This window comes from Fundulus heteroclitus, chromosome 5 (genome assembly GCF_011125445.2).
Source record: "Fundulus heteroclitus isolate FHET01 chromosome 5, MU-UCD_Fhet_4.1, whole genome shotgun sequence".
Lineage (NCBI taxonomy): Eukaryota > Metazoa > Chordata > Actinopteri > Cyprinodontiformes > Fundulidae > Fundulus > Fundulus heteroclitus.
The window spans coordinates 9,623,037-9,648,897 of record NC_046365.1 but is presented as its reverse complement, the minus strand read 5'-3'; the positions used below and the strand labels follow the sequence as shown (position 1 = coordinate 9,648,897).

At 42.6% G+C, this 25,861-nt stretch overlaps 2 protein-coding genes across 2 annotated transcripts in view; both read left to right on the top strand.

Moving 5' to 3' along the window:
* Nucleotides 1-1,668: 1,668 nt before the first annotated feature.
* LOC105936697 lies at nt 1,669-17,634 on the top strand. Its single transcript, XM_036136839.1, has 18 exons — nt 1,669-2,141; nt 3,161-3,319; nt 3,944-4,062; nt 4,145-4,328; nt 4,790-4,902; nt 4,985-6,071; nt 8,598-8,722; nt 9,285-9,543; nt 9,757-9,884; nt 10,003-10,099; nt 10,196-10,318; nt 10,602-10,774; nt 12,936-13,033; nt 15,486-15,613; nt 16,481-16,661; nt 16,784-16,928; nt 17,165-17,241; nt 17,463-17,634. The coding sequence occupies exons 1-17, from the start codon at nt 1,715-1,717 to the stop codon at nt 17,237-17,239; spliced, it is 3,621 nt and encodes a 1,206-aa protein (XP_035992732.1). The 5' UTR covers nt 1,669-1,714; the 3' UTR covers nt 17,240-17,241; nt 17,463-17,634.
* Nucleotides 17,635-22,275: 4,641 nt separating this feature from the next.
* Nucleotides 22,276-25,861, top strand: part of rbfox2 (RNA binding fox-1 homolog 2) — a 61,472-nt gene continuing 57,886 nt past the window's right edge. Inside the window, 1 exon segment of the mRNA XM_012877631.3 lies at nt 22,276-23,452. Within this exon segment, the coding sequence (XP_012733085.2) occupies nt 23,201-23,452 (252 nt within the window). The 5' untranslated portion in view covers nt 22,276-23,200.

Below are 25,861 nucleotides of genomic sequence, written 5' to 3'. Positions count from 1 at the left end.
GCACGAGTTAATCCATCCTTGACAGTTGTTCAGTCCAGGGCCGAAGGCCTGCCTCGTTCGTCACCTGAAAAGTTACAGTGACCGCCTCAAGCAGCGCTACAACAGGGGACAAGGCTCATTTCAGAGCGGCCGAGGGGCCAACCAGAGCTGGAGCCTGGCACGTGTGGCGCACAGGGACAGGTGGAGGCGGCATAACCCAGGCTAAAATGTGAGTGGTAAAACCTGAATGCTGACCCAGAATCCGTCAGGATCCCCAGGAGTTTGATTATTTGGCGTTAGGCTCCTGAGGATCCTGCAGTCTTGCAGTCTATCAGTCGGCTCCTGTCTTAGTCAGTTTCCGTTCATTATGATGTTAATTGTTTTCCTGCCTACCTGTCCTGAGTTTAGTTTATCCTATCATATCAGGTCGTCCATCATGTAGTCCTGTAGATTCTGCTGTCCTCCTGTCTCTATGGGATCATTGCCCTCTCTCTCTCAGTCTAAGTTACCTTTCCACATTCTACCTGTGCCTAATTGCTCCCCCTGCTGTTCCTTCTGTTTCCTACTTATTTAGTCAGCCCAGTCATTCTCATTGTCAGGTCCTCTGCTATGCAAACCCTGATCTGGTCTCTGTTCTGTCACGTTTCTGGTTCCTGTTTCTTATTCCGGTCTGTTACCTTTATCGTTTATTAATAAATAAATGACCTTACAACTCAACATGCGTCCATCAACAAGGTTTACTTGTACATGATAGGGTCTTCATGAGGAGCAGAGAGCAGAGAGAGCTTCATCTGAGCGACAGTTGGACTTAAAAGCCCTAGCTATGTCAGGAACCAGCAGGAACCTTCAATTACAGCTGGATTTGCATCATTATGTGGAAAAATATATGACTTAACATGATATTATAGAGCTAAATTGGGGCCATAGGGTTTGCTCGACTTAGCTGTTTAAATGTATTGCTATTTCAGCAATAAATTATACCAAACCAAACTTGTTTGTGTTTATCATGGTGGACAGACCAGATGTCTGCATGAAAGAAAAAGAGAAAATTCTTGTTCGTTATGATTCTGATCTCATGAGACGTCTGTCAGGGGGAATGCTCTGCATCCATAAAACCTGTGCACAGTGAATGCAGCTGTGAAGTCGTTACTAATTACGTGTTTTTAGAGCTAATCTATTTGAGCGAGTAGGTTATAAATGCACATTAGGAAAAGTTGCTTATGAACTGTCAAGTCTGTAAATGTTTTGCAATGATTAATAAAGTATAAATGGATAAACACTGCCTGAAATGTCCTAAGTCTAAAGCGGCATGAAGCAGAATGGTCATAACATAATTTACTAAAGTATTATTTTTAAATTGGTTAGAGGCAAGTTAATTTTATTTATTTGAGGATATTTAACTGTTACATTTCAACACATATTGATTAAATTATGCCCAGATACAATCTATGCTAATCGTTTCACCAGTTTTATTTTTTAAATCCAAATTTTATTACTTTTTTGTAAACTGAGTAAAATTGATGGCCTAAACTGATTTTAAAACTTAATATGGTGACAGAGCACAAAGCAACAAAAAAACTAAACGACTGATTAGCAGTGGGAGAAAGCTTTCTCCTCCGGACCGGGCGCCTAGCTGCTCTTTAATTGGCTCGTGCTAAATGACGCCTAATTAATCGGCTCGTGCTCAGGTGGGGCGTGAGCGTCAGTGCTGGGAAAGAACGTCCTCACACACGCGATGACTTGCTTACAAAAAAGAGTCATACGTGTATTTTTACTAGTGCTTATCGTGCTTTTGAATTCCTTCCAGCCCTGTTGTCCGGTTAGTTTAGCGCAAAGGGAAGATGACGCGACCGGCCGGCGAGGAGAGTCCGCCTCAGCCGGGAGGGAGAGGCTCGAGCACGGTCCGCAGGGGCAGCCGCGTGAGGTTATAGAGGTTTCATGGACCCCGAGTCTGGATTTATCCAGCCTGGCAGAACTCCTGGTGCCCCGGTCAGACTTCAAGCCTCCCACTAATCCACTCCGCCGTGTCAGGGCACCGAAACCTGAGCAAACCAGCAACAGCTTGGCCCTCAACAGCTCCACCTGGACCACTGGGGAAGTCCAGGTGGAAGGAAGACCCTCTGCTCCAGACCCTGAGGATGGTTATCAAGCTGATTTTACAGGTCAGGTCAAAATGTCCTCACGAGACAACCACAGCTCACCAGAATGGAAAATGTATAACAGTGGGGAAACTGTGTATTTTAATGAATTTAACCTTTTAGAAAATCTGACTTTTTTTTTAAGCAGGTCTCATAACGTCATTAAGAACAAATAAAATTAACCTTGTCACGCAGCAGGTTTGTTTCTGACAAATGAGTGCCAGCAAAAGGTATAAAAATGTTTTTAAATATGTTAAAATATAATACTCATACCCTTCAATAATTACTAGAAAATGTTTATTGACATTTCAGCTGTCAAACCTTAATTGCAGAGGAGCTTTTTGGATGTTTCCGCGGATATTTTGGCTTTATAGGGGTGAGCTTCAAGTCTGAGCTTAGAAGGTCTTCCTGTCGATACCCCAATCTTTACCTCGCTTGGATATTAATATTTTGACTACAGTACTGTTTTCTATACATCTTTACTTGAACATCAATTTTATTTTTATGGACTTTTAACAAGCTGGTTAAAGAATTTCATCTTTTGAAAAAAAAAAAAAACTTGGAAAAAAAAATCTTATTGACACATTTTAGCTGGACTAATGAGTAGATATCTCCCTTGGTAACATGAGTTGTAGATGAAGTAGCATTCAGTGCGATTATTGATCATTCTCCGGCAGCTTGGAATCACGTTTGGTTATCTCCAAACCAGTTCTACTTCTAAATTTAACTTACTTATTTTTTTTTACAAAATCTTCCTTATATCCCTTATAAAGGCAAACTAGCAGCAAGTGCCTGGATCACATTCTGCGGACCAATTCCCCGTGCAGGGTTGCACTATGCTTAGGTCTGTGCTTTGAGACTTCTGAATTGCATTCTGGGTGATCTTCAACGAGTATAACATAAATAAATAAAAAGGTTGCGTTGCTGCATCGATTTTAGTCACCCCCCCAAAAAAAAAAAAATCTGTGTGTTTTTTCAGGAACTAAGATGTACTTCAACATCATTTTGAAGATTTTCTGTTTTTTTTTTTTTTTTTTTTTTAGGTTTTTCTGTATTTCAGGGGAATGTTTTGGGCCTGCTGTCTGACTCCAACCCACATTTCTCTGAATGGAAGGCTATGAGACCTCAGGTGGAGTGTGCTGATAATGTCTTGATCTTTACTGCTTCAGGTCAAGGCTACGCACACCTCCTGGTTGACAGAGGTAAGTGACCCAGTGTGTGATGCATACACCTCATTAGTAGATGGGATGGATGACTTATGTTTACCCGGAGATTATAGAAAGCAGAACGAGCCACATTTCAAATGATGATTATTATGGCAGTGGCTATCTCTTGTTCTGCCTGATAGCTGAACTACCTTTGCTGTTGACATTCCCGAGCACAAGTTTTCGCTTCGCTTCATGCTTGCTCGGTATGAGGGATTGCTGCAAAGCCATGGACAATGCAGATGACTCTCCCTGTAGCTCTATGCTTCTCCAGGAGTGAATGCTGCTTGTTGGGACTTTGAAGCAATCAGCTGGTTCCCTTATATAGGAAATCTTGGACCAATCTGCATAATATGATTAAATTTGACTTTGTAAAGTGCCTTGAGATGACATGTTTCATGAATCGGCGCTATATAAATAAAACTGAATTGAATTGAAGTTTTGAACTTTCTTTGAGCTTCATTATTAAAATTAAAATTACGCACTGTGATAGCTCAGAATGACTGTGGTGTTTTTTCTTTGTGTCTGAGTGCGGCAGTGTTCTGAAAATAAAGTAATTGTTCTGTAGTCTATCTAAACCTCAAATATTCAAAATCTTACAATAAAAATTTCCATCTCCAGGGAGTGCCTCTCCCATCTCCATCTTCCAGCTACCTTCCTACTGTGGCTACTCAGTGAAGTCCTCATGGACCGAGCTGGAGATGATGGTGCCATATGATGGCTGCTACATCACTCAAGAGGTATCAGGAGCAAAAATGGTCTTTCATTTCTAGTGATCGTGTGTTTGTGCTAATCATTGTCTATTTATTTATCCTATGTCAGAATGGCAGTTACGTGCTGCCCATGGTGTGGTTGGGGAGCCCACTGAAGCTGTCCTGCCCCATGACGGTATCCACAGCTATTCCCATGTACTCCCTGTCTGCTCCCTCAGTCTTCTGCTCTGCCTATGGCATGGCGGTGCAGATCCAAGGGCAGGGGCGCGGTGTACCTGTCCTCGGCGTCATAGGTATGTAGGCCACAGTGAGGGCTCAATGGGCCTGTTTAAGACTCTATTGTGCCACCCTTTGCAGCAACAACTTCCTATGCAATGCAGCTGTCAGTCTTCTGCATCAATGTGGAGGAATCTTGACTCTTCTTTTACAGAATTGTTTTAATTCAGCCACACCGGCCCTTCACCAGGGGCATATATCTTTTTATATCTAAAAAAGCTTTTCTGATTCATCTGATTTTTGTACACAGATCACTTGCAGCACTTTGGTATCAAATAATAATAAATGTAGTGTTTCTGAATGTTGGAGGATTGCATGGAGGATTTCAAATGTGATTTACAAACACGAGGGTGACCAGTGAGTTTCAACAGCTAAATGCGAGATGTGCAAATTACAAAGGGAGTGGAAAACCTCAAGTAGGAGCTAAAAGCCTAAAACTCACCACTGCTTGCTAAGAAGTGTTTAATGTGTTTACCAGTGGATGGAGCAAAGGATCGGTTTGTATCTGACACATGTGCGTCCCAGGTTGACTCTGACGCCCAGGAGGTTACCTTTCTTATCGCTCACAGTGCTCCTTGTATCGTGACTCATGTAAGTTCTCTCATTTAACCCACTGCTGTACCAGCATGCTCACCAGGTAATGATTTTTCTGACTTTTTCCTTTCCTTTACAGGATGGTCTGCAACTTCGGCTCGTATTGGATGATGTACAGTATGTTCTGTCCTGCCCAGTCATTCCTCAGTTTCCCTATGCTCCCTCCCTGCCTCAGTATCCTCCTCTGTCTCCCGGTGAGCCTCTGCCCTCATACGTCCCAGATCCAGTCACCCCCGTCCACACTACCACTCTCCTGCCCTCAAAGCAAGCCCCAGTTGATGAGCAGACTAAGCAAATCCCACATTTTCAGCACTACCCCTCTTCTGGTTTCCTGTTGCTACCAAAACCGTTCCCTTTTGCCCTACAAAGCCCTCGTTCCCCTCATCCCACCGTTGATAACTTCCCTGAGTCTGTGCAGAAACACTTCCAGAACCCCTCTGCATCTGAAAAGGCTTCTTCTTCTTTTGGCAGCCATCTGCCGCACTTCCCTCATCATTTTCACTCGAAGGATCCTTCTGAACATCAGGATTTTGAATTGCCTAACCACATGTCTCAGTATCCATATACTGTGTTGTATCCCTACGTGCCCTTCTATTACCAGGAACCGACCCGATCAGCTGAAGGAAACCCCGAACCTCCAGCAGGTCCATACTATCCTCAGTACTATCACCAGGAACATCGTTATCCTATGTCCACAGCGACACCCGTGACCCAAGCTCCAGCTCTTTTACCTCGTCCGTCCTTTCCACCAAAACAGCCTTTGAATCCACAGCATCAGACTAGTCCGTTTTATCCGATGTCTTACTATCACCAACAAGCACTTTCTTACTCTGCTTCACATCCTGCTGCTGCTCAACCAGTCGGCTCCCCTGATGGTCCCAGATATTATTCCAGCCAACCTAATGTCCTAACTCCCTTTCACCTTCAGCTGCCTCCGTATCTGCCACCAATCAAACAGGAGCCTCAGAAACCGGTAGCCAGTCATCACAACTTCAACCAAGGAAACTACCCTAAACTCCACCCGCCACCTCCCCACCATCCAAAGGTTCCTTCTCGCACCGCAGCCCCGGACTGGGTCGCCCCTCAGATGGCCCATATCCAGTGTCTGAAGGAGAACATGTCAGCTTTCCTGCCTTTTGCTGATCCCAAATCTGTGCAGGTCAGAGGTCAGTATTCGTGTAAACACAAAAGCTCTTTTCTTCTTTAGACTGCAGTGAGTAAGTCACAAGTGGACCTGTTCTTCACTGCAGTGAATTGTCCTGCAGGGTTTGTAGTGAGGCATGAGGAGGTTATAGGTATTGAGGGATGCAGTAGAGCTAGAGGTGTAAAACAGCTAAAATGTATTCCTCATGGTTCCTCTTGCAGTCTGGATAGGTCTGCAGTCTGATTTTAGTTTTTTTCCACCTCTTGATAAGAATGGGGGTGGTGGAAAAATATTTGTATTCCTTATCCTATTTGATTGTTTTCTTTTGTTTTATTTCTTCATTCCTTTTTTTTCTTGTCCTCTCTCTCCTTGTGTCCTTCGCTCCTCCATTTCATCTATGCTAAGCTTTCTTTATTGTTGTTTCTTGCTTCCTTTTTGTCCTTCCTGATCTCATTTTTTGTTTGTTCCATCCACTTGCTTTCTATCCTTCACCCTTTTGGAAAAGGCTGGGATTTTGCATAGAACGTGTTAAGAACTGTGGTTCTTACTGTATAAAGGCCTCTTTTTTTTTTTTTTTTTTTTTCTTAAATGAGATGCCAGAGAGAGTGCTGAAATGACCAGAGTGGCTTTCTGTCTTTATGAAGCGTATAGTAGTGCATCACCTCCTTCCTTACCCTTTGCTGGGCACTGCTGCTCGGTTAGCTGAAAGAGTCATTACTAGGTGCAAATCTGATGATCAACTGTGGGTTCGCTGCAAGGGATCTGATGGGGTGTTCTAGGTTTTCTTGGTTTGATACAGAGTAGGTATTCAGTATTAAAAAAAGACCAATCGTGTATTGGTACCAGATTTTGCACGGGATGCTACCTTTTTTTTATGTTGCTTGGAAAATTTCAAGTACACAATCAGTTCAATATTCTATTTATTGTTTAAAACATTTTAGGTATTTGACAGTTTTTTTTTTTTTAATTCTCTCCAATGTTTAACTTCAGAGGTGGCGACTCGAGTCACATGATTTGGACTTGAGTCAGACACGAGTCATTGATTTATTTGTTTTTTTAAACGACCTAACTTGAAAAAGTGTTCAGAGACTTGTGAATTGATTTGGTCTTTAACACCAATGACTCAAGACTTTAATTGGACTTGAACCTGTTTGCTTGAAAAGATTTGATATTTTACCCAAAATCTAAAGCGTAAGAATTTATCGTTTAAAGCTAGTGTCGTAAACTTTTTCCTGGAAGTTTCCACAAGTCCCTTTTATGAATAAGTGCGCATGCACTCACCGTCTTACTTTGCTGTTCCGCTCTTAGGGGGGTTCGTGTGGGGGGGAATCTCTCAAATCCGCTCTGATCTTATTTCTTTCTACTGAGGCCTTCCTCTTCTCATAAACATAATCACGGTTTGCTTCATGCGACTCTGTCATGTTCAATGACTACAGTGAGAGCAGCAGAACAACAATGAACGGCTAACAACGAAGCTAACCGCTAAGCTAACTGGATACATAAACACTAGAAGTGCCATGCGCAGCCAGCAAGCGGAAACCAGGAAGGAACGAGCACACACACTGGTGTTACGTGAGTGTGTCCGAAAGATTGGCTTGTGGGACAATCAATAGATATGCCGATTTCCTCCAGAACTTGACGGACAGAGGGATGTGAGTGTATAATGTCTACGGGGGATAGCAGGAATAAACCTCTGCCAAGTCCATGCCTTTCAGACCAAACGGCAGAGACTGGTTTTAGTTTTTACAGGCCTGCAGCTCCACAGAACAGGATTACCACTATAGCTTTAAAAGGTGTGCACCATTAATTCATTTCACTCAATCAGAATCTACAAGCACAGACTGACTCTCTCTTTGCCCACTCTGTAGGTATGTGTGCGTGAGCTGCAGCACAGCCAATCAGATTAACCAGACTAAAGAAAAGGACAAAAATGCTCTCAAGACTAATTTTGTTAGGGTTTGAATATGAAGATCTGTTGTTGCATTTTTCACTAAATATTCTGGAAAAATATAGTTCAAAGTTTAATTTTACTGGTTTGTAAGGTCAGTTGCACTGGTACCATCACATTTTGAGATAAATACTGATTTAAAAACATGCTCTACATTTTTCTCACAGATACATCTTACATACACAAGTGCACTCTCACAAATGCCTAGAGGTGCTTGGATCCAGGTACTTACAGATTCGCTTCTATACAGAAAACCCATATTATTATCTTTGGCTGTCACTTTATACATTCTGAATTAAATAATACTGTGTTTTTCAGTGATGGTATCAAGGCATTGCCTGTTTGAACCTGAAATACTTTATCGGCTGGTAGTTTCGTACCGTACCTCTATAGAGTTGAAAGGAGAAAAATTTGACTAAGACATTGTTGATGGAGAGGACTGACTGTTTATAGGGAATGTTACTCCCATCCCAGGTGACAAATGAGAATGATTTGGGTTGATTTTAAAGTAAATATCTGACTTATTGCTCCTTCAAAGCACTATATTGATGATAATTCTTTTTATATCAAAGATCTAACCAATGCTGCTTCTTACCTTAGACCCATTAAAGTCATGGCAGTCGCTCTCCAGCGTGTCTCCATTCTGTGGCTACGTGTTAGAGAGGACTGCGCACCACGGCTTAATCCTCCGCTCTCCCCTGCCGGCCTGTCACAGCCAGTTAGAGGTCAGACTCCTTAACTCTTCTGTTTTCCGCCAGTCTGTGTTTACAGTTGATTTTGGGTTTTTGTGTTTACCTAAAAATGTGGCTTCTTGCCTTCAAAGGGGAAAAAAGATCATCCTTTACTCTGATCCGTTTAAAATACGTGGCAATAATATGCAGAACGTAAGCCATGAAAAAAATCACATGATATTAAAGTTTGAATACAGGGTTTATCTTTGGAATAAGCCAAAGAACTATTAAAGTTAATAAGCTCCAGAGATGTACAACACATGTTAAGCTTCATGAAACTCTAGTAAGCTATGATTCATTTCTAGATTTCCACTGCTCTTCAATGTCTGCTTTTTTGTGTTTTTTAAAAAATAGCTATATTTCTTTGTACATAGAGATCAGCCGTTTAGTCAAATAACTCATGTTTAAGACCAATCCATTAAGAACAGTTTTTTTTTTTTTTTTTTTTTTTTTGTACGTTCAGGTGAATTCAAACTTTCTTTGTATCTAAACTACACATAGTTGCTCTGACTTTTTTTTTTATTATTGATTTCTCTCTCTCTCTCTCGCTTTTTAGACTCCCACAACCATTTCTCTCCCCATAAATTATTGGGACTTCTACACTGGGCAGAATAGGACTGTGAATCTGCAGTGCCCATATCAGAGCACCCCTGGTACTCCAGCAACAGCTACTCCGCGGAGTTTCCCCTCCCCTCTGAGCACCACTAAGGACAAGCCGGGTCCATCCGTTGTCACGAGGGCTGAAGTCTTCTGCTCCGTCCAGCAGATGAAGGTCGTGCTTCCCCCTGGACCCGTTTCAGAAATAGTTCTTAAAGGTGTGTGCCTGCTTGTGTATGCGCCAGGTGCATATGGTAGCCATCAGTTCTGCATGGGTTCAGAGGGTTCAGAGCTGTGCTGTGCGTTGAAAGGGAGCGGGGCCAAACCTTGAGGTTTTATTGTGACTGGGGACTCTGCCTCGCTGTGCAAGGCTGAAATTGTTCTCTTTAAGGTCTGCACTGAAAGATCTTATTTATTCCTATATATTTAAGACACTGATGGGAACCAGACGAGCCTCCATGAAGCCCCTAAAGAATGTGGATATTATGCAAGTGAGGGCGAGGATGGCAAAATCCATTTGTTTCTCCAGTTACATTCACACTGTCATATGAGTGTGCAGGCAAGTATTGATTCAGATTTCACACTGAGCACATGACATTTTGAACAAGTGACTATTTTATGCGCATATTAACCCTTTGTCTGACCCTTTTTCCCCCTTTTTTTTTTTTTTTTTAAAGGAGAAGATGTACATTATCAACATCCTCTACACAACACAGAGTGGAAGAAAGGAGGTGAAGGTTTCCTGTCCACTTGTGATCCCGAGGTCTGAGCATGGTAGATACGTTTCACCTCTCTAAAAGGCTGTTCAGTTTATCCAGTTCTGTCTGTTATTTCAACTGTGCTCCTGACATTTGTCGTGCTGCCCCTCAGAGTGCAACCTTCACAGCGAATACCGCCTCCCCTGCGGATCCAGCTCTATATCCCAGACACAGTGCCTCTCCATGGGCTGCTGCTTCGACAAGCACCCCCCTGCCTGCTACTACCCAATGGATGGTGAGCTCCACTCCCTATCCCCACTGGCATTTTCACGCCACTTAGCTAAGTGCAGTTGAGCTGTTTAGAGTACCGAAAAGTACTGTAGCTGCTGGCTGCGTGAAGAAGCATATTCAGGGCCGGCACAGTATGATTCAAGCCGCCAGTGACACAGAATGTGAACAGGCTGGAAGAATCTTGGGTCTTACCCATTGCCTCCTGAGATTTCTGACCTTTTTGTTCATGCAACCTTTTCGTAACCGTGCGTGTGTATCTGTTTGTGTGTCTTTGTTCATCCTTCCAGAATGCACTATTGACCGCCACATGGTCTTCTCTGTGCCCGCCTCCCTCACGGACCCCCCTCTTTCTACTGCGCTGCTGGTCGCTGCCAACAACTCCACCTGCAAACCTCAGAGAGTGACCCCTGAGTATGCATTGTTCAATATCCCAATGGACGGCTGTGGGACACGCAGAGTGGTGAGATTCATAAATCATGTCGACATACTGAAAAATGAGTTGGATATAAACACCATGGACCAGACGTTAAAAGAATGGGTTTGACAATTTTTTTATTTTATTGGGATTTTTTCTTTTTCTTGAAATACACTTGAAGCCAAGTACTGGCAAACACTGTAAAAATGTGTATCTACAAACTGTAATCAGTCTTGTGTAGTTTTGGTGTCGAATCCTAAGTTCACGACTTCACTCTGTCTGCTTTAAAGTGCTAATTGCATATACTGTGCTTGTGAGTTTATATTACAGAAAGCCTCCTAGCCTATTTGGGTGTAATTATGATGTGAGCAATCCGTTTGTAGCAGATCTGTGTAAAACTGACTGTACAGCCACATGCCAGCCTACTGACGTTTCTATACTAAGTGGTCACCTAGGAAATATAAGACTGTGGCTTTAGTTAAGATTAAAATGTCAGCAGTTACAGAAGTGACCTGATTAGTCGCCCGGCTACAGGAGGCTTGGCTCACCACAGCTTAGCAAAACGCCTGGTGAAGACTCTGACTGCCTAAGCTGGTAAGAGTATCATTATCCACAGTGAAACCAGTCCTGTACTGACATGATGGAGAGAAAGAAGCCATTACTCCAGAAGTAACATAAAAACCTGGTTACAGTTTGCAAATGAGCTTGGGAACAAAAACCTGATTTTAAAAGTTAGTTTGGTCAAAATAGTAAACGGCTTGTACATATATAGCTCTTTATTAAGTCCGAAAACTCCAAAGCGTAGTGAGCTATGTTAGTAGACACAGCTGCCCTGGGGCAGACTGACAGAGGCGGGGCTGCCATACATCGACCACCGTCAGCAGGCAATGTGGGTGAAGCATCTTGCCCAAAGATGCAACGACACACGATCGGAGCAGGGGACCAAACCGGCAACCTGCCGGTTATAGGATGAACTCCTTAAGTGATAATGACCATCTTTGCATTTAGAATAAAAAGGTTCAACTTTGCAACCCTGTGAACACAATACTAACCTTACAGGCAGGACTGGTTCTCCTCTTAAAAACGGATGGCATCAGGAGGACGCAACATTATGTGGAAATGTTAAGATGACATCAAGTCTTCAGCCAGGAAATTAAAACTCTTGCAGAAATTAGTTTCCAAATGGACAACAACCTCAAGCCACTTTGAAGGTAATTTGGTGGTTTGCTTAAGTTAAAAAAAAAAACGTTTTGGACTGATTGGCAATTTGTGGTCAGAGTTGAAAATATCTCAGACTGTGGCAGCCTACAAACCTGACTTAGTTACAGCAGCTGTTAGACCAACATTGCAGTTTTACAATGCCGGCTCGTGAACACCTCATTCCAAGGTTGGAGGACTATTTTAGAGATAAAATAAACTGGTGTGCAGAAGTTCAGATGTAAAGTTTTGGCCTCAAAGAGACCTGTTAGCTTGACTGGTCCCTTTAGTGATAACTCTTTGAGAATCAATCCATAGTAATTGACAATCACTGGAGACAAGCCATTTATCACCCGGAGGCTGATTGGAGCACAGGGTAAACGAGGTTTGCATACTATTTCAAACAGTACATCAGCTGGGGCATTTCCTGGATGCCTCATTGTTTTCCTGCAGAATATGATGAATCTTTGCATTAGTCAGGAGGTATTGGTAGTTTGTGATTCTCTATTATGCTGTCACTATTTGGTGGCGTAATAAACCCAGAACACAATTTACTGGGTTTACTTGGATACATAACTTTTGACCAAGTGGTGTAATAAATGGAATTTGACTGGATTGTTTGATAATGAGGATTAACTCAGAATGTATTTAAATGAATTTGAATCTGTCTACATGACTGGATTAAACTGACTATATGTCTTCATATAAAGTTGATTGTTTTGTAAAAGAGGTTTGTTTGGTAAAGTGCCATGAGATGACATTTTCTAGTTTTGAATGTGCTTTATGAAATAGAGTTGGAACTAAATCTTTTACATGCCCTCTGCTTCATTTTTGTTAAAGTAATAATCCTGATAATGACGTAATTTAGATTTGAGTTTAAAAGATGGAATGTGCTTTCCATATTTTGTCCTTTTTATTCTCATCATTGGATTTGTTGGCCATCAGAAAACAAACATGTAACACAGGATACTTCTTTTGAATTGCCTTTGTTGTTCTTTTGTCCTTATAGGAGGTGGGAAAGACTGTAGTGTACATGGTGGAGATTACGAACATAATTCAAACTGTCAGCCTTAACTACGGCACCATCACAAGAGATTCCCCCGTCAGGTCAGCCAATATTTTTATTTTCTACCTGGAGTGGTCACAGAAAGCGCTGCTAAAAGCCTCGATCTTAACAACCAGCGAGGATGTGTTTGTTTGATACCTGGGGTGGACACCTTAACTAGGTCTTCAATGTGCATACAATGTGTGGTTTCAAGTTTCTCAACTGGAGTTGTCATTTATTTACAGGAGCATCTCCATTATCTGAGTATGATCTTAAAATTACCTTTCAGTTATTCTATTCAAAAAGGAGAACTCGTGTAGACTCATTAGACGTTGATATAGTCAAGCACATGTCTGTTAATGTTAGCTAATAGAAAATCTGAAATTTAGTTCCTCACAACATTGCATATTACATAAAGACTACAAGGATGTTTAATCAGAAAAGTAATCTTACCCCCAAAACAGTCATCAGGCCTGCTGGCTCAGCAGTCAACCAGCTGACTATCACTGACATCCTCCACAAGAAAGGTAAGCCACAGAAGGCCATTTCTACAGAAGCTAGCTGTTCAGTGGCCAGTATGCAAGCATATTAATGGAAAGTTTAGTGGAGGGAAAAGTGTTGTAGAAAAAGTACCCAAGCAACGGGGATAACTGCACCCTTGGGAGGATTGTAACTCAAAGCTCGTTCAAGAGTTTGGGGCAGGGTCTCAATGTTGGGTAGGGTCAGCAACACGACACAGACGTTTCAGGGGCGCTGGGTAAAACCTTCTGCAGTCATTGTGTTAAGCCTCTCCTGAACCAGAATCATCAGAAGCATCCTAACTCTGTTGATGACGAAACGCTCCATTGCAGTTTATTTTGCTATAACCCGTCATAGTTTTAAGTAGGGTCAGTATTGTTTAAGCTGCTCTTGCAGCACATCATTTTGCAGAGGATCTAAACAAAATTGCTGGCTGTACTCTTAAACAACATTTAGCAAGGTTTATTAACATCATCTGGTGAGATTAAAAGGACTTTGTTAAACTCCCATTTTCAGTGCTGATGTTACTGTTTAGATGCTACAGCATTCACAAACACCGCTAGCTAAGATGGTGTTGATAAACTACAGTGGTGATTTTAGGGCATCTGATTGCAGGGATAATTGGACAAATATTTCTGTGGTTGTGTCCCTGCACTGAGCCTTTACAAAACACAAGATGAGAAATGGAGGATCAACACCAACTGAATGAGAGATTTCTAATGAGCTGGGTCTCAGTTGGTACAAAAGTAAGATGGTTCTTTTAGAGAACCAGTGAAGAACTGGATCCAGCACCAGCGCTAGTTAACTAGTTCCTCTTCTGTGAAAAGCCCTATGAGGATTTTGGGAGCCAAGCCATCTGAGTCAAAGTCAGCTTAGCCATGTGCGGCACATTTTAGAGGGCTTCATGCTTCCCTCTGCTGACGAGGCTTATGGAGACACATATTTAACCTTCCAGCATCTTGGCACACTGCAGAAACTACAAACTCCTGCTATAATGACTGATGTTACTGTGTTTGATTAGCTAGCGACCAGGCCTGACCTGAACACCATTAACAATCTATGGAGTATTGTCAAGAGGAAGATGAGGCAATGGAACAAATAAGATAAGCTGAAGCAGCTATTCAGGCTAACTGGGCTTCCTGGACATCTGAGCAGATTCACAGGCTGATCACCTTCATGCCAAGCTTCATTAATGTAGTAATTCATGTAAAACAGGCTTCAACCAAGTACTGAGTAAATATTCTATACATGACATGTACATGCTCTTCAGTAGGCCTGATATTTATATAGTAATTTTTATTGGTTTTACATAATGTCATTTTCTGACCATCTGGATTTTTGGGTTATAGCTGTAGGTCATAATCAATAGGAACGGAAATGTATGCTTTAGTTAGAATACTGTATAATAAATCTATTGGAGCTTTGATATAATTTTGAATTAAAATCTTCAAATGTCCCTTCTAATAATTGGTTTCTAGTTTGAGATGCTCTAGTTATAAAACACATGTTTAGCAGAAGTTGTTACAAATGTCAGTGTTACTCCAACGTAAAAATGAAATTTACAGTCTGACGTCTGTTCTGTTAGGCACCATCTTTGAAATGAACCAGTTCAGAAATATTGATTCTGTTTTTTACAGCTGCAAGCATGCGTCAGATTACTTTTGTGTGATGTTGGCTTTGCGTGCAAAACAACTGTTAACTTTGTAAGAAACGCTGTTCAACAGATGCTCTTCTCCTGAAACGGTTCCAGTGAATGCTCGGGGAGCAATAAAGCCACGAGTAAGCCTTAGCAGCTGTTTCTGAGTTCTGATCTCTGAGCTGATACTTGAGACTTGCTGTCTGACTGAAACTTGTCTTTTGTTTGTTAACCAGTGACAGCAACTCGGTGTGATGGGCTGGTTATTTTTGTACTTTAAACCAGCAATAACAAAGCAATACATTTTAGACTTGAAGGTGTGTTGTTGGCTTGACCTGAGTCTCGTCCATCATCTCCAGATTGCTGGTGGAGTGCAGGTACATGCCAGGAACACTTCTCAGTGTGAGCTACGTTGTGAAAACTCCCACCTTTGGTCCTGGTATTCACACTCAGGGTGTGTTTGGAGTCCAGCTGAGGATCGCCAAAGGTAAAGGATCTTCCTTTCAAAACCAAGAGGTTCTGTTAATGTTGAAGATCGGAGGTGTAACAACTTCATGACATGAGGTGTCATGAAATTAACAAAGCCGTTTTTCTCGTCAAAGTGAAGTCTGCGTAGTGTTGTACAGTTGCTTTCATTATGACTCAGTCTTATTAGTAGCTTATATTTATTTCCTAGGACAGATATGAAGGTCGGAGTCTGAGACGTATTATGGCGTAAGGGTCGAGGACTTGCCAGAGTTTTGTCATTTACAGAATCAATTTGGTATAGCAACATCTTGGGTACTTTTTTCGAAAAGCTGTGACAGACGAGATGAAAATGATTCTTAAACGGTGAGAATACCGCGGCTGGCTAATATTAGCAACTCTAAAGGTTGTGTCTGCTTCAGAGCTTCTAATCAATGCTGAGCTAATTTATGGTTGTCAGTGATTCTGAACTGCATTACATCTTTAGTTCAAAAGTTAAGTTACTTATACCTAGGATGGACAATTCTACTCTGAACAGAGTAACGTATAATAGTTTGAGATGAATGAAACTTTTCGTTTTTATAAAAGCATAAAAACATTTTATGGCGTTACAACCACCTTAGATTTAGAACCACAATATATGGTAGAGTACCTGGACCACACTCTTCTACTCTTAGTTTCTTGAAAGAAATGTTTGTCAAACAATTGCTCTGTTTATAGGAAGATAACTGTATTCTTAGTTTTTAAGATTATCTCTAAAACAGAAAACAAAAATCCTGTTTTTGTCATAAAGTAGATGCTTACTGGTTGAGGAGGAAGATGCACACAAAAAACCATGAAATGACTTGAACTGACGTTGTTCTCTTCCTGTGCTGCCATCAAATATTAGATGCCCAGTACAGCAGTTACTACCCACAGTATCACCAGCCTCTGCACATGATGCTGGGGAAACCTCTCCACCTTGAAGTGCGCCTCCTCAACTCCCCAGATCCCAGTTTAGTGCTGCTGGTGCACTTCTGTGTGGCCTACCCACGCTCTGGAAAAGCTGTGTGGGTGTTGCTTTACAACGGGTATGCAAGAACAGCTCCACTGTAAAAAGAACCAGCTTTGTAAAACCCCCCACCTCAGCTGAGGAGGGAGGTTGTTTCTAATAAAAAGAAAATGCTCATGCCATTACCTTGACTTTGTCCAGATGCCCCAACCCTTTGGACCCAGCTCCACCAAAGACAGTTCTGTCAGACCCTACTCCTCCTTCTCCTCAGAGTCAGACCCGACGCTTCACCATTCGCACCTTTCAGTTCCTCCCGGATGGGGACTTCCAGGACACGGACGAGGAGGTAAGGCTGAGCAAAGACACTCGCTGTAAATAGAAGAGGGTCGTTCTGGGAAGGCAGACATGCTCTGAATGTTTTGGGAACAAAGTTGTTGCGGCTGAATCAGTTTAAAGGAAAAGTCCAACATTAAGGATACATGAACATTTTTTACAGAGATCAGAGTTTAGAATGTTTTCTCCTCTGTGACTGATCGTCTTAACTTTATAAAACACTTCATTCATTCCTGGCCGTCCTTACAGATCTACTTCATGTGTTCAACTGAGATCTGCTCTCCTCGGGACGGTCCTTGTATTGAGGGATGCTTTGGTCACTGATGGTGAGAAAACGATTTCATCAATTCACAGCATCCCTATGAGCTCCAGCACTTGGTGTGAAAACACAGAGCCTTATTTAAATCTATACATCTCCTGCTGGCTATAACATGGATGATCTCTGAAAGTGGTTTAAAATGATGCTCTGGTAAATGTACAAATACCTGAAACTCCTCTTTCAAGGATTCTAGGTCTTCATTCTGTCTTCTCTCCTCTTTATCCTCAGATATGACGCAACCTTCAATAAAAAAATCTTAAACGACTCTGAAGGCTTTGCTGTGTTTTCCTTTAAACCTACAGATGTTTGGTTTTATTGAAGTGGGAATCAGCAAAAGAAGTTGTCTGCAAGAAAAACCACAGCAAGAGAATCTCACCTGTCATTCACAAGTATTATTCTGCTTTACAAAATACACACTTTTAGAGCAGTTTTCATTTAACATTCCTTAATGCAATTCTGATTAAAGCCTGCTTATTCACCTGCTAGATGTTTGCATATTGAATGTATAAATTCATTGTTTTATTCCATTATGTGTTGAAACCAAACTAAACTATCACATTTTTGGGTTTTGTCACAGCTGTCATTTTTGTTTTCCAACAAAAAAAGGTAAAAATCCAAATCGGGTACTAAATTGTTCCTAAGCTGGATCACATATAGAACAATGATGAGTAGCTGATTACCAAACTTCAGTGGACCTTCAAATACATAAACCTGCTTGAAAAATTGTGAAATTGCGTGCATTTGTATTTTGCCCCATTGAGTCAATACATTAGTGTTAAAATTACAGCTGCAAGATATTTTGAAAAAGGCTTAGAAACCAAATCCCCCCCCCCCCCTTATGCTTCAGTGCTACTTTGTGTTCCTCTTTCACTCACACAATCCCAGTAAATACTTTGAGGTTTGTGGTTGTTACATGACAAAAATTAAATTAACTAAAAGTTGTAGTATTATGAATGCCTTTTCAAAGCATAAGTCTAATTAGACATGTGACTGATCACAGGATAACCCTGTGGAAATGCCAACGCAAACCTAGAAAAAAAAACACTTTAGATCTCAAAGACAAACGAGGTGAGCTTTTTAATTTTATCCATGTGGTTATGAGTGTAAAACTGTTTAATATATTAACTTTATCTGCTGATAAATCATCTTGGACAAACGGACTGTCACAGCATAGACTGTATACATTGCAGAATATGGAATAACCTGGATTTGATTGCTGAAAGCATGAATATTACTATAAAATGTCTTAACAGTGTTGAGTACAGAGTTTGTCCTTTTACGTTTAATCTATTAATACCATTTTTTATTTTATTTTTTTTTAAATGTGCTGCAGTACTTTTTTTTTTTTTTTTTTTTTTTTCTTAACCACTTTATATAAATGGACACCACTGGGTCAAGCTTGGTTGATCTAAATATTGCAAGGAAAACTTATTTATGATTCCTTCTGTGAACTCTTATGTATTCTGGACAATTTACTTATCTGCAGTACAGTGCTACTACAGCTTATAAACAGCAAGTGTATTCAAATTCTATACAAAAACACTACAATCCTAAAGGGGGGGGGGGGAGGGGGAGTGTAATTTCTATGTTTCTTTAGGGTCGACGTAGATGCTGGTTTGCTATGGGCAGTAGGAGCTCATGCAGTGGTCAGTATTACAGTGGGTCTGGGAAAGCTTTGAAATGCACGTTATTGTATGACGATCAGAGGATGCTCAGGGTTGTCTACGGTCTTCACTTAATGAAGAATCTTTCTTTGCACAACCATCTCCAGAGCAGTCCACAGAACAACAGAACGGCCTTCTTTATTAATTTGAGCGTTTTATAAGTTACTGGCTCTGATGCTGCTACCACATCTCTGGGTGGCAGAAGATATTGGACTCTTCACAACAGACTAATGGAAGATATGCAGGCTTTTGCTGCAAACGCTGAAGCACCCAAATTTTGCAGGAACACTCATCTCCGTGTCTTCTTGTAGTCGGCTTCACAGTTGCATCTCCATTCCACGCTGTTGTTCAGGTGAACACTGAGGTATTTTTACTCTTCCACCACCTCCTGATCCTCTCCATGATAGTGTTTGAACTGTACCCATTTCTCCTTGAATCTACAGCCATCTCCCTTGTTTTGTTCACATACAAGATGAGATTGTTTCCACACCTGCCACAAAGCGGTCCACCAGTTATCTGTAGTTGGCGTATCCATCTCTGTTGCACCCAACGACGGAATAGTCATCAGGGGTACTTCTGCAGACGACAGGAGTCTGTCAAGTACTGGAAGTCTGAGGTGGAAAGGAATGGTTGTGAATCTTTGCCTGCGGTGCTACCCCATATGAAAAGGGTTTCATATGGGGTATATATTTTTTTGTTCTATTTAATGGACACTGAAATGGGAAGGTAGAAAAGAAAAAGATGAGACATGCTAAGAGAGGACAAAGGAGAGCAATATAACATCTTTGGAGTCTGCTTCTACACCTGCAAAGAGACATATAAAAAGAACAGCAAAACAAACCGGTAAAGTATTACAGGTACAAACAACCAATGCCTTGAAAACGTCACTGAAAAAGTGTTATTTAATGAGATGTATAAAGTGACAGCTAAACCTAATGGTAGGGGTTTTCTGTATAGAAGTGAATCTGTAAGTACCTGGATCCATGCACCTGTGTTTGCAAGAGTGCACTTGTGTATATGTTAGGTTTATCAATAAGAAAAATGTGCAATAGTGGTTATGAGCAGCAGAAGACCAGCCCCCCAGAGCGGTGAGGTAAACGCTGGGGAAACCAGAACCCCAGATGCTCAAAAGGGCCCCCAGAGCAAAGGGGCCAAAAAGGGACCAACACAGCTGCCTCCCTCATCCCAGGGAAGAGCAGAGAGGAGCCCCAGGAAACCCTCCAACAGCCACAGCGCCGAAGCCCTCGGGAGCCGCAGCGAGGAGCCACAAACCCTGAGGCGATGTCTCCCCCCACACCCTGCCCTCCATACTTAAGCCCTACCCCCATATTCCAGGGAGAGCAGAAGTCCCAGCCCCACCTAGGTGGTCCTCTTCTCCTCCAGGCCCCAAACTCCGGATGGCTATCTGAGAACAGGAGTGTGAGAAAGACCAAGAGCCTGCCTCCGTCTGCTCAAATGTTGTGGTGTTGCATGTTGTTCTCAAGTGTATTTAAAACTGGGACAGCCAAAAGGAGGTGTTTTTTTTTTTTTTTTTTTTTTTAAATCAACAAATAGGCTAGATGCTGTAAACTGTGGAGCAGGAGGCTGGGATGCAGGTAGAAGTCCTGATACACGCTGCATGTCAGAAAAAAGTCTCGGTGTGATGAGGGGTAAAATATCAGTGCTGCGTCCCAGTCCATACAGGCCCACTTAAAGCATTGGTCAGGTTATAAAACATCCCAAGCTTTAACATCTCACTGCTTAAAAAGATGACCCTCCACCTAAACAGGTAGGACCGGCTAATTACAAGCAGCCAAGAGGCCCATTGTAACTCTGGAGGAGCTGCAGAGAAAGTGGGAGATATTATTTGTGCACTGCATAACTCCGTTTTCTTTTATGGTGGAGTGGGGAAAAGAAAGCAATTGTAGAAAGTACACCATCTAGGAGATACAGCAAACACGTGGAAGAAGATACTCTGGTCATATTAGACCAGATCTTACATATTTGGGCTATGTGTGGAAAAAGGAAAACTAACGCCGGCCATGACCCGGAATGGTGAAACATGGTAGTGGTAGCATCATGCTGTGGTGATCGTCTGCAGAGGAGACTGAGAATTTGGTCAGAGTTGGGATGAATGGAGCTAAATATGGAAGCTATATAGCAAGGGTCACCAACCTTTGTGAAACAGAGAGCTACTTCATTGCCGTTGTGTCATACAAAGGGCTACCAGTACTGACCTTTGAGCTAGAAGAGTCAGTTTGTCTTAATTTTATGTAAAATAAGCACATTTTTCATGCTTTGTTATAGATGCTGTCATTTTTAAATCTATATAAAAGCAGGCATGAATAAACAGCAAGAGTAATGGAATAAAATCAAATAACAGATTATGCTTTTTTTTTTCAGAAGAGGCTCGTGGGCACCATGTTGGTTACTCCTGCTCTATAGTACTATCAGTGAAAGCTGGGTCTACAAAGTGCACACATTTTCATTGCCTTTTTTTTTTTTTTTTTTTTTTTTTGGGAAAACCCTTTTCTGTTCACTCCTTCCTGTGCCATTTTTGTGTTTGCCCTGTCACACACAAAAATCCCAATAGAACCGAAAGGTGTAAAAGTTAAAGCGGTATGAATACTTATGCGAGGCAGCGTACATGTGAAAGGACTCCTGTGGCCAGTATCTGCATAAAAGTGATGGTGTGTCATCATCCTCAAGCTGCGCTTCACTGTCTAATGTGAGAGGCAGTGAGACTTAGGGGCTGAAACTGGGTCACCGAGTTACCAGTCGGTTTGGGTACATTTTTGGGAAGAAAGGTGACATAACTGAACAGGTTTGGGTTAGATATTGCTACTAATCTCTAGGGTCTACAAATAAGCATAACCTATCATATTATTTAGGAGCCAATAAAGCCTTTGCCTGTTTTTTTTTTTTTTTTGTTTTTTTTTTTAAACGTGATCCTCCCTTGGTAGCCTTTGACCACTGGGTGTCATCCAAGCAATAAAAGTGCTAGAGGAACATGAAGGTTTCAGAGCTGCATGACTCACAGCTGTGTGAGTGGGACCTTGGCCCTGGTAATGGCTGGTTGTGTAATGAGACAGGCATGGAATCTAAAGATTAATATTTAGCCCAACAACAACAACAACCCTATGCGAGGCGACCGCACTTAAAAAAGCAGCCGTGGAAAATCCGTCCAAACACACAGGTTCTCCCACTGGAGGCAGATTGAAAAGTGGGGAGCAGCGCGGGGCTTTCCCTCCTCCTCCTCCTCGCGAGCGCGCCTCCCCTCGGCGCAATGTATGGAAGCACTGCGGCACGCTGCGTGTGTTTGCAGGCTGCATGGCTGCCTGGCTCAGCGGAAGATAGGAGGAGGAGGAGGAGGAGGAGGAGGGGAACGACTACAGCAGGAGAGTGGGAGGAGGAGGAGGAGCGGTTTCCTTTCTGTAACACACACGCCACAGGAACACACCGCCGGGGAAAAAAAAAAAAACGGGGAGAGGGAAGAAAAAAAAAACAAGAGAGGGAGAAGGAAACACCGCAGCTCCTCCGTCCGCGTGTCCGTCCCTCCGTCCGTCCTTTTTCGGGTTTGCTTTTTTTTCTTCTTCTTCCTCCCCTCCCGAGAAAGCGTTGCTCGCGTGCGGACTGACTAACATGGCCAGAGAGAGCTGATGAGGAGGACTGGCTTTCAGTGAACCTCTGCTCTGTGACTGACGGGGAGGGAACGAGGCGTCGGGGGAAGACATGTTTGCGGGGCTCTTTCGTCCTGAGGTTGCGGTAGGCTGCGCGCGGTGTTCCGCTCTCTAAGCACTCGGCTCCGGTAAGAGGAGAGGCGCGGGGAGGGGGGGAGAAGCGGTTTGGAGGAATAGGAGGAGAAAGAAAGGAAAAAAAAACCCCGGGGCGAATGGAAAGTGAGCTCAGGAGCCAGTTGGTGTGTGTTTAATTGGTTTTGTTATGGTGTGAAAGCAGGCAGGCCTCCCTCGCCGAGCACACACCCGGCCAGCAGAGAGGGGCTACCCCGCTTAGCTGCGGATCCAGGCTGCGTTTGGCTGACACGGACACGTCCGGCTCATTTTAGAGTAAAAACAAAGCTGGCTATTGGCTGCCTGCTGCCGGAGACATTTACAGACCCACCAACTCTTTAAGGGGGGGATTATACAAAGGCCCAGCTAAAACAAACAAAACCAAAAAAACGCGTCTTGGGTCGTTTTTATTTTTTATTTTTTCAGTCCTCCTCAGCGCGCGGAGGTGCAGGGAGCTAGGTAGGCGAAATTAGCCTCGGTTTAAATTCGGGATTTAAAAAAAAAAAAAGGGGGACAAAAGCAGATTTTTTAAATGTTAATGTCGACCGACGTTGCATCCATCATGCTGCCCGTGTCCCGGGCTCTCCTAGACCGGGACAGGGAGCTGGACACCATGGCCGGGGTGCACGCCAACCCGGCCGGCGCGCCGGGAGCCGTGCGGGGCATGAAGCGCGGAGACCCGGAGCCCGACGGACAGACGGCGGCCGCTCTGGTGGACTCCACCGGGGCGGAGTGCAAGCGCCCGCGGATCGACGGCTCGGGAGGGATCGGCGAGGTTGGACAGGTGAGGACGGAGGTTCTGTTCGTGCCTGAAGTCTGTCTTTCTTGCAGCTTGGTAGTAGCTCGCTGCTGGAGCCGCAGCAGAAGGCCCCGCATGCAGGCTGCTGCCTCCATCCCCCGGCAGCCCTCACCGTGCTCCCCTGCTGCAGGGGACTACACATGCAGATGACTTTTAACACGAAGCAGGACTCATATTACAGTGTAGTGCATGTGTGATGTCAGATATCCTGTTAAAACTTTGCAAAGACATCATCTGGTTGGAAAAATGTCCTTAAAGCTGGGCTCAGGGTTCCAGCACTGGGTGGATGATGTAAACAAACCCAACCTGTAATTATGAGGCTTATAAAAAGCTGCATCTATCTATCTATCTATCTATCTATCTATCTATCTATCTATCTATCTATCTATCTATCTATCTATCTATCTATCTATCGTCCTATTGAAAGGTATTTAAAATCCAGTGGGAAATAAGTCAACATTATGCTCATTTATGCAACAAAGCATTTGTTTAAACTTTTAACTGATTTTCACTAAAATAATAATCATAATAATAAAAGCTTCGTGGCCCTCGAGTGTTCCAAAAAAAACCCCCGACTATCTTGTCCTTTAATAGAGCATCACAGCAGGGCAGGGCGGCGTTCATGGTATCATTAGTGGATTATAGGCTGAGTTACTCCAGTGGAAGACAGAAAGCTATTTCTCCGCCGCTGAAAGAGCCCATAATGGAGGTGAAGTGGCCTGTTTGCTCCTGTTTGGGGAAACTAAATGGCTTGCTTCAGATGGCCATCCCGTCTAGTGAGTGCTGACAGGCGGTGCTTGCTGTGATGCACTTAAAACACATGTGAACGCAGGAGTGTGTGTGTGTGTGTGGGGGGGGGGGGGGGGGGGGGGCTGGATCAATCACATTCAGGCTTTAAAACGTATCGAACTGCCTGGCTGGACAATCCGGAAATGAGTGGGAAAGGTACCCCCCCCCCCCCCCCCCCCCTCCTCCGATGGCTGCCTCTGTTGGTACTGCAGGAACAGATTTGCACTATCAATTGCAGTAAAGAGGCTTTGTTTCCAGCTTATGGGATCACTTCGCATACTGGAGGGATCTAAGGCTCTTATTTGAAGGGGGGGGGGGGGTAAATATTGGTGACATGTGCAGGAAAGGAAGATTAATGTTATTTGTGTGGAGCTGCTGTAATTGCCTGACAGAAACCTAATTGTCAATTAATAAAATAATTTTTTTTCTCAAGCAGGCGTGATAGCAAAGCTATGCTCAGCCCTCCTAGCCCATTTCACAGCAACGACGTTGCATTGTGCCTTCTGTTTGTCAGTTTACCACTTCTGACGGGTTATTACATACATTAAAAGATTAATCCGTTGAGAAAATGAATCCAGAAGGAAGATGGGGCCCAGAAACAGCTGGACCTTAGGGTTCTGTGTGACTCCCAGCAGTTACGGTGGATGTTGGTCTGAGCCCGACTTTCAAAGAAACGAGCAGACTTATGGCTGTGTTCTGTGGGTTAACAATAAATGCTATCAGAGCTCATTGTGTGTGGAAAAAACTAAAAACACAGAGCCTTGTGGAGGTATTCACACTGCTTGAACCTCCTCAGACTTTGTCACATACCTGCACAAACCTCAGTGTGTGTTACGGGGATTTTATGATGGACCATCTCAAAGTTGTGTGCATTAAAGTGAATAGAAAGCAGAAGAAGGTTATTACTATTATTATTATTATTATATTATTATTAGAGCTGGGCGATATGGAAAAAATCATATATCATGATATGGACTATTTTATATCACAATAACGATATATATTGCAATATGCCCCAATTAAGTAAGTTTTCAGCAAATCTCTGAAAAATATGACAAAACATAATTGTTTACTTTTTTCCAACTTTATTTTGAAGTGACATTTATAGTACTGTCACAAATTACAAAAATAAATTGTAGTGCAGTAACATAAATACATAAAATGAGGCAGAGGTAGCGCTACAGTACCCTTCACATTTTTTTTCAAAATCCTACAGGTTTTTAGATTAAATTACCAAAATAAATAAATAAAAGTGCACTACTGTTTAGTTTAAGTTTCGGAGTAGAAAAGCACACATTTTTGAACGAACGTTAGTTACAAGTTTCTGAAATATTTAACCTTGTAGTGCAAAGTTTGCATACCATAACGGCAATATAGATTATCGAAACTTTTTTGGTAAAAGTGCTTCATCTTGGGTTGCCGGCGTAGCTGTCTCTGTTTGTTGCGAGCACGGGTTTAAGACTTCAGCCTCCTGCGTCTCCATCTCTCAGCTCTCATGAGTTAAGTAACGTAAAGCATGTCGCAAACCCGCGTGTGAGTCAAAAGCCGTAAAGCAGCGTCATGTTGCAAAACCACAAGACGGCGCTTCTTTGTGAATTAAAAATA

Excerpts from the sequence above, each read along its gene's own strand:
- LOC105936697 (XM_036136839.1), top strand. The coding sequence starts at position 1,715 with ATGACTTGCTTACAAAAAAGAGTCATACGTGTATTTTTACTAGTGCTT. Across the intron at positions 10,100-10,195 it reads GATCCCGAGGTCTGAGCATG|AGTGCAACCTTCACAGCGAA; the intron begins GTAGATACGTTT and ends GCTGCCCCTCAG. Across the intron at positions 10,775-12,935 it reads GCTGTGGGACACGCAGAGTG|GAGGTGGGAAAGACTGTAGT; the intron begins GTGAGATTCATA and ends TTGTCCTTATAG.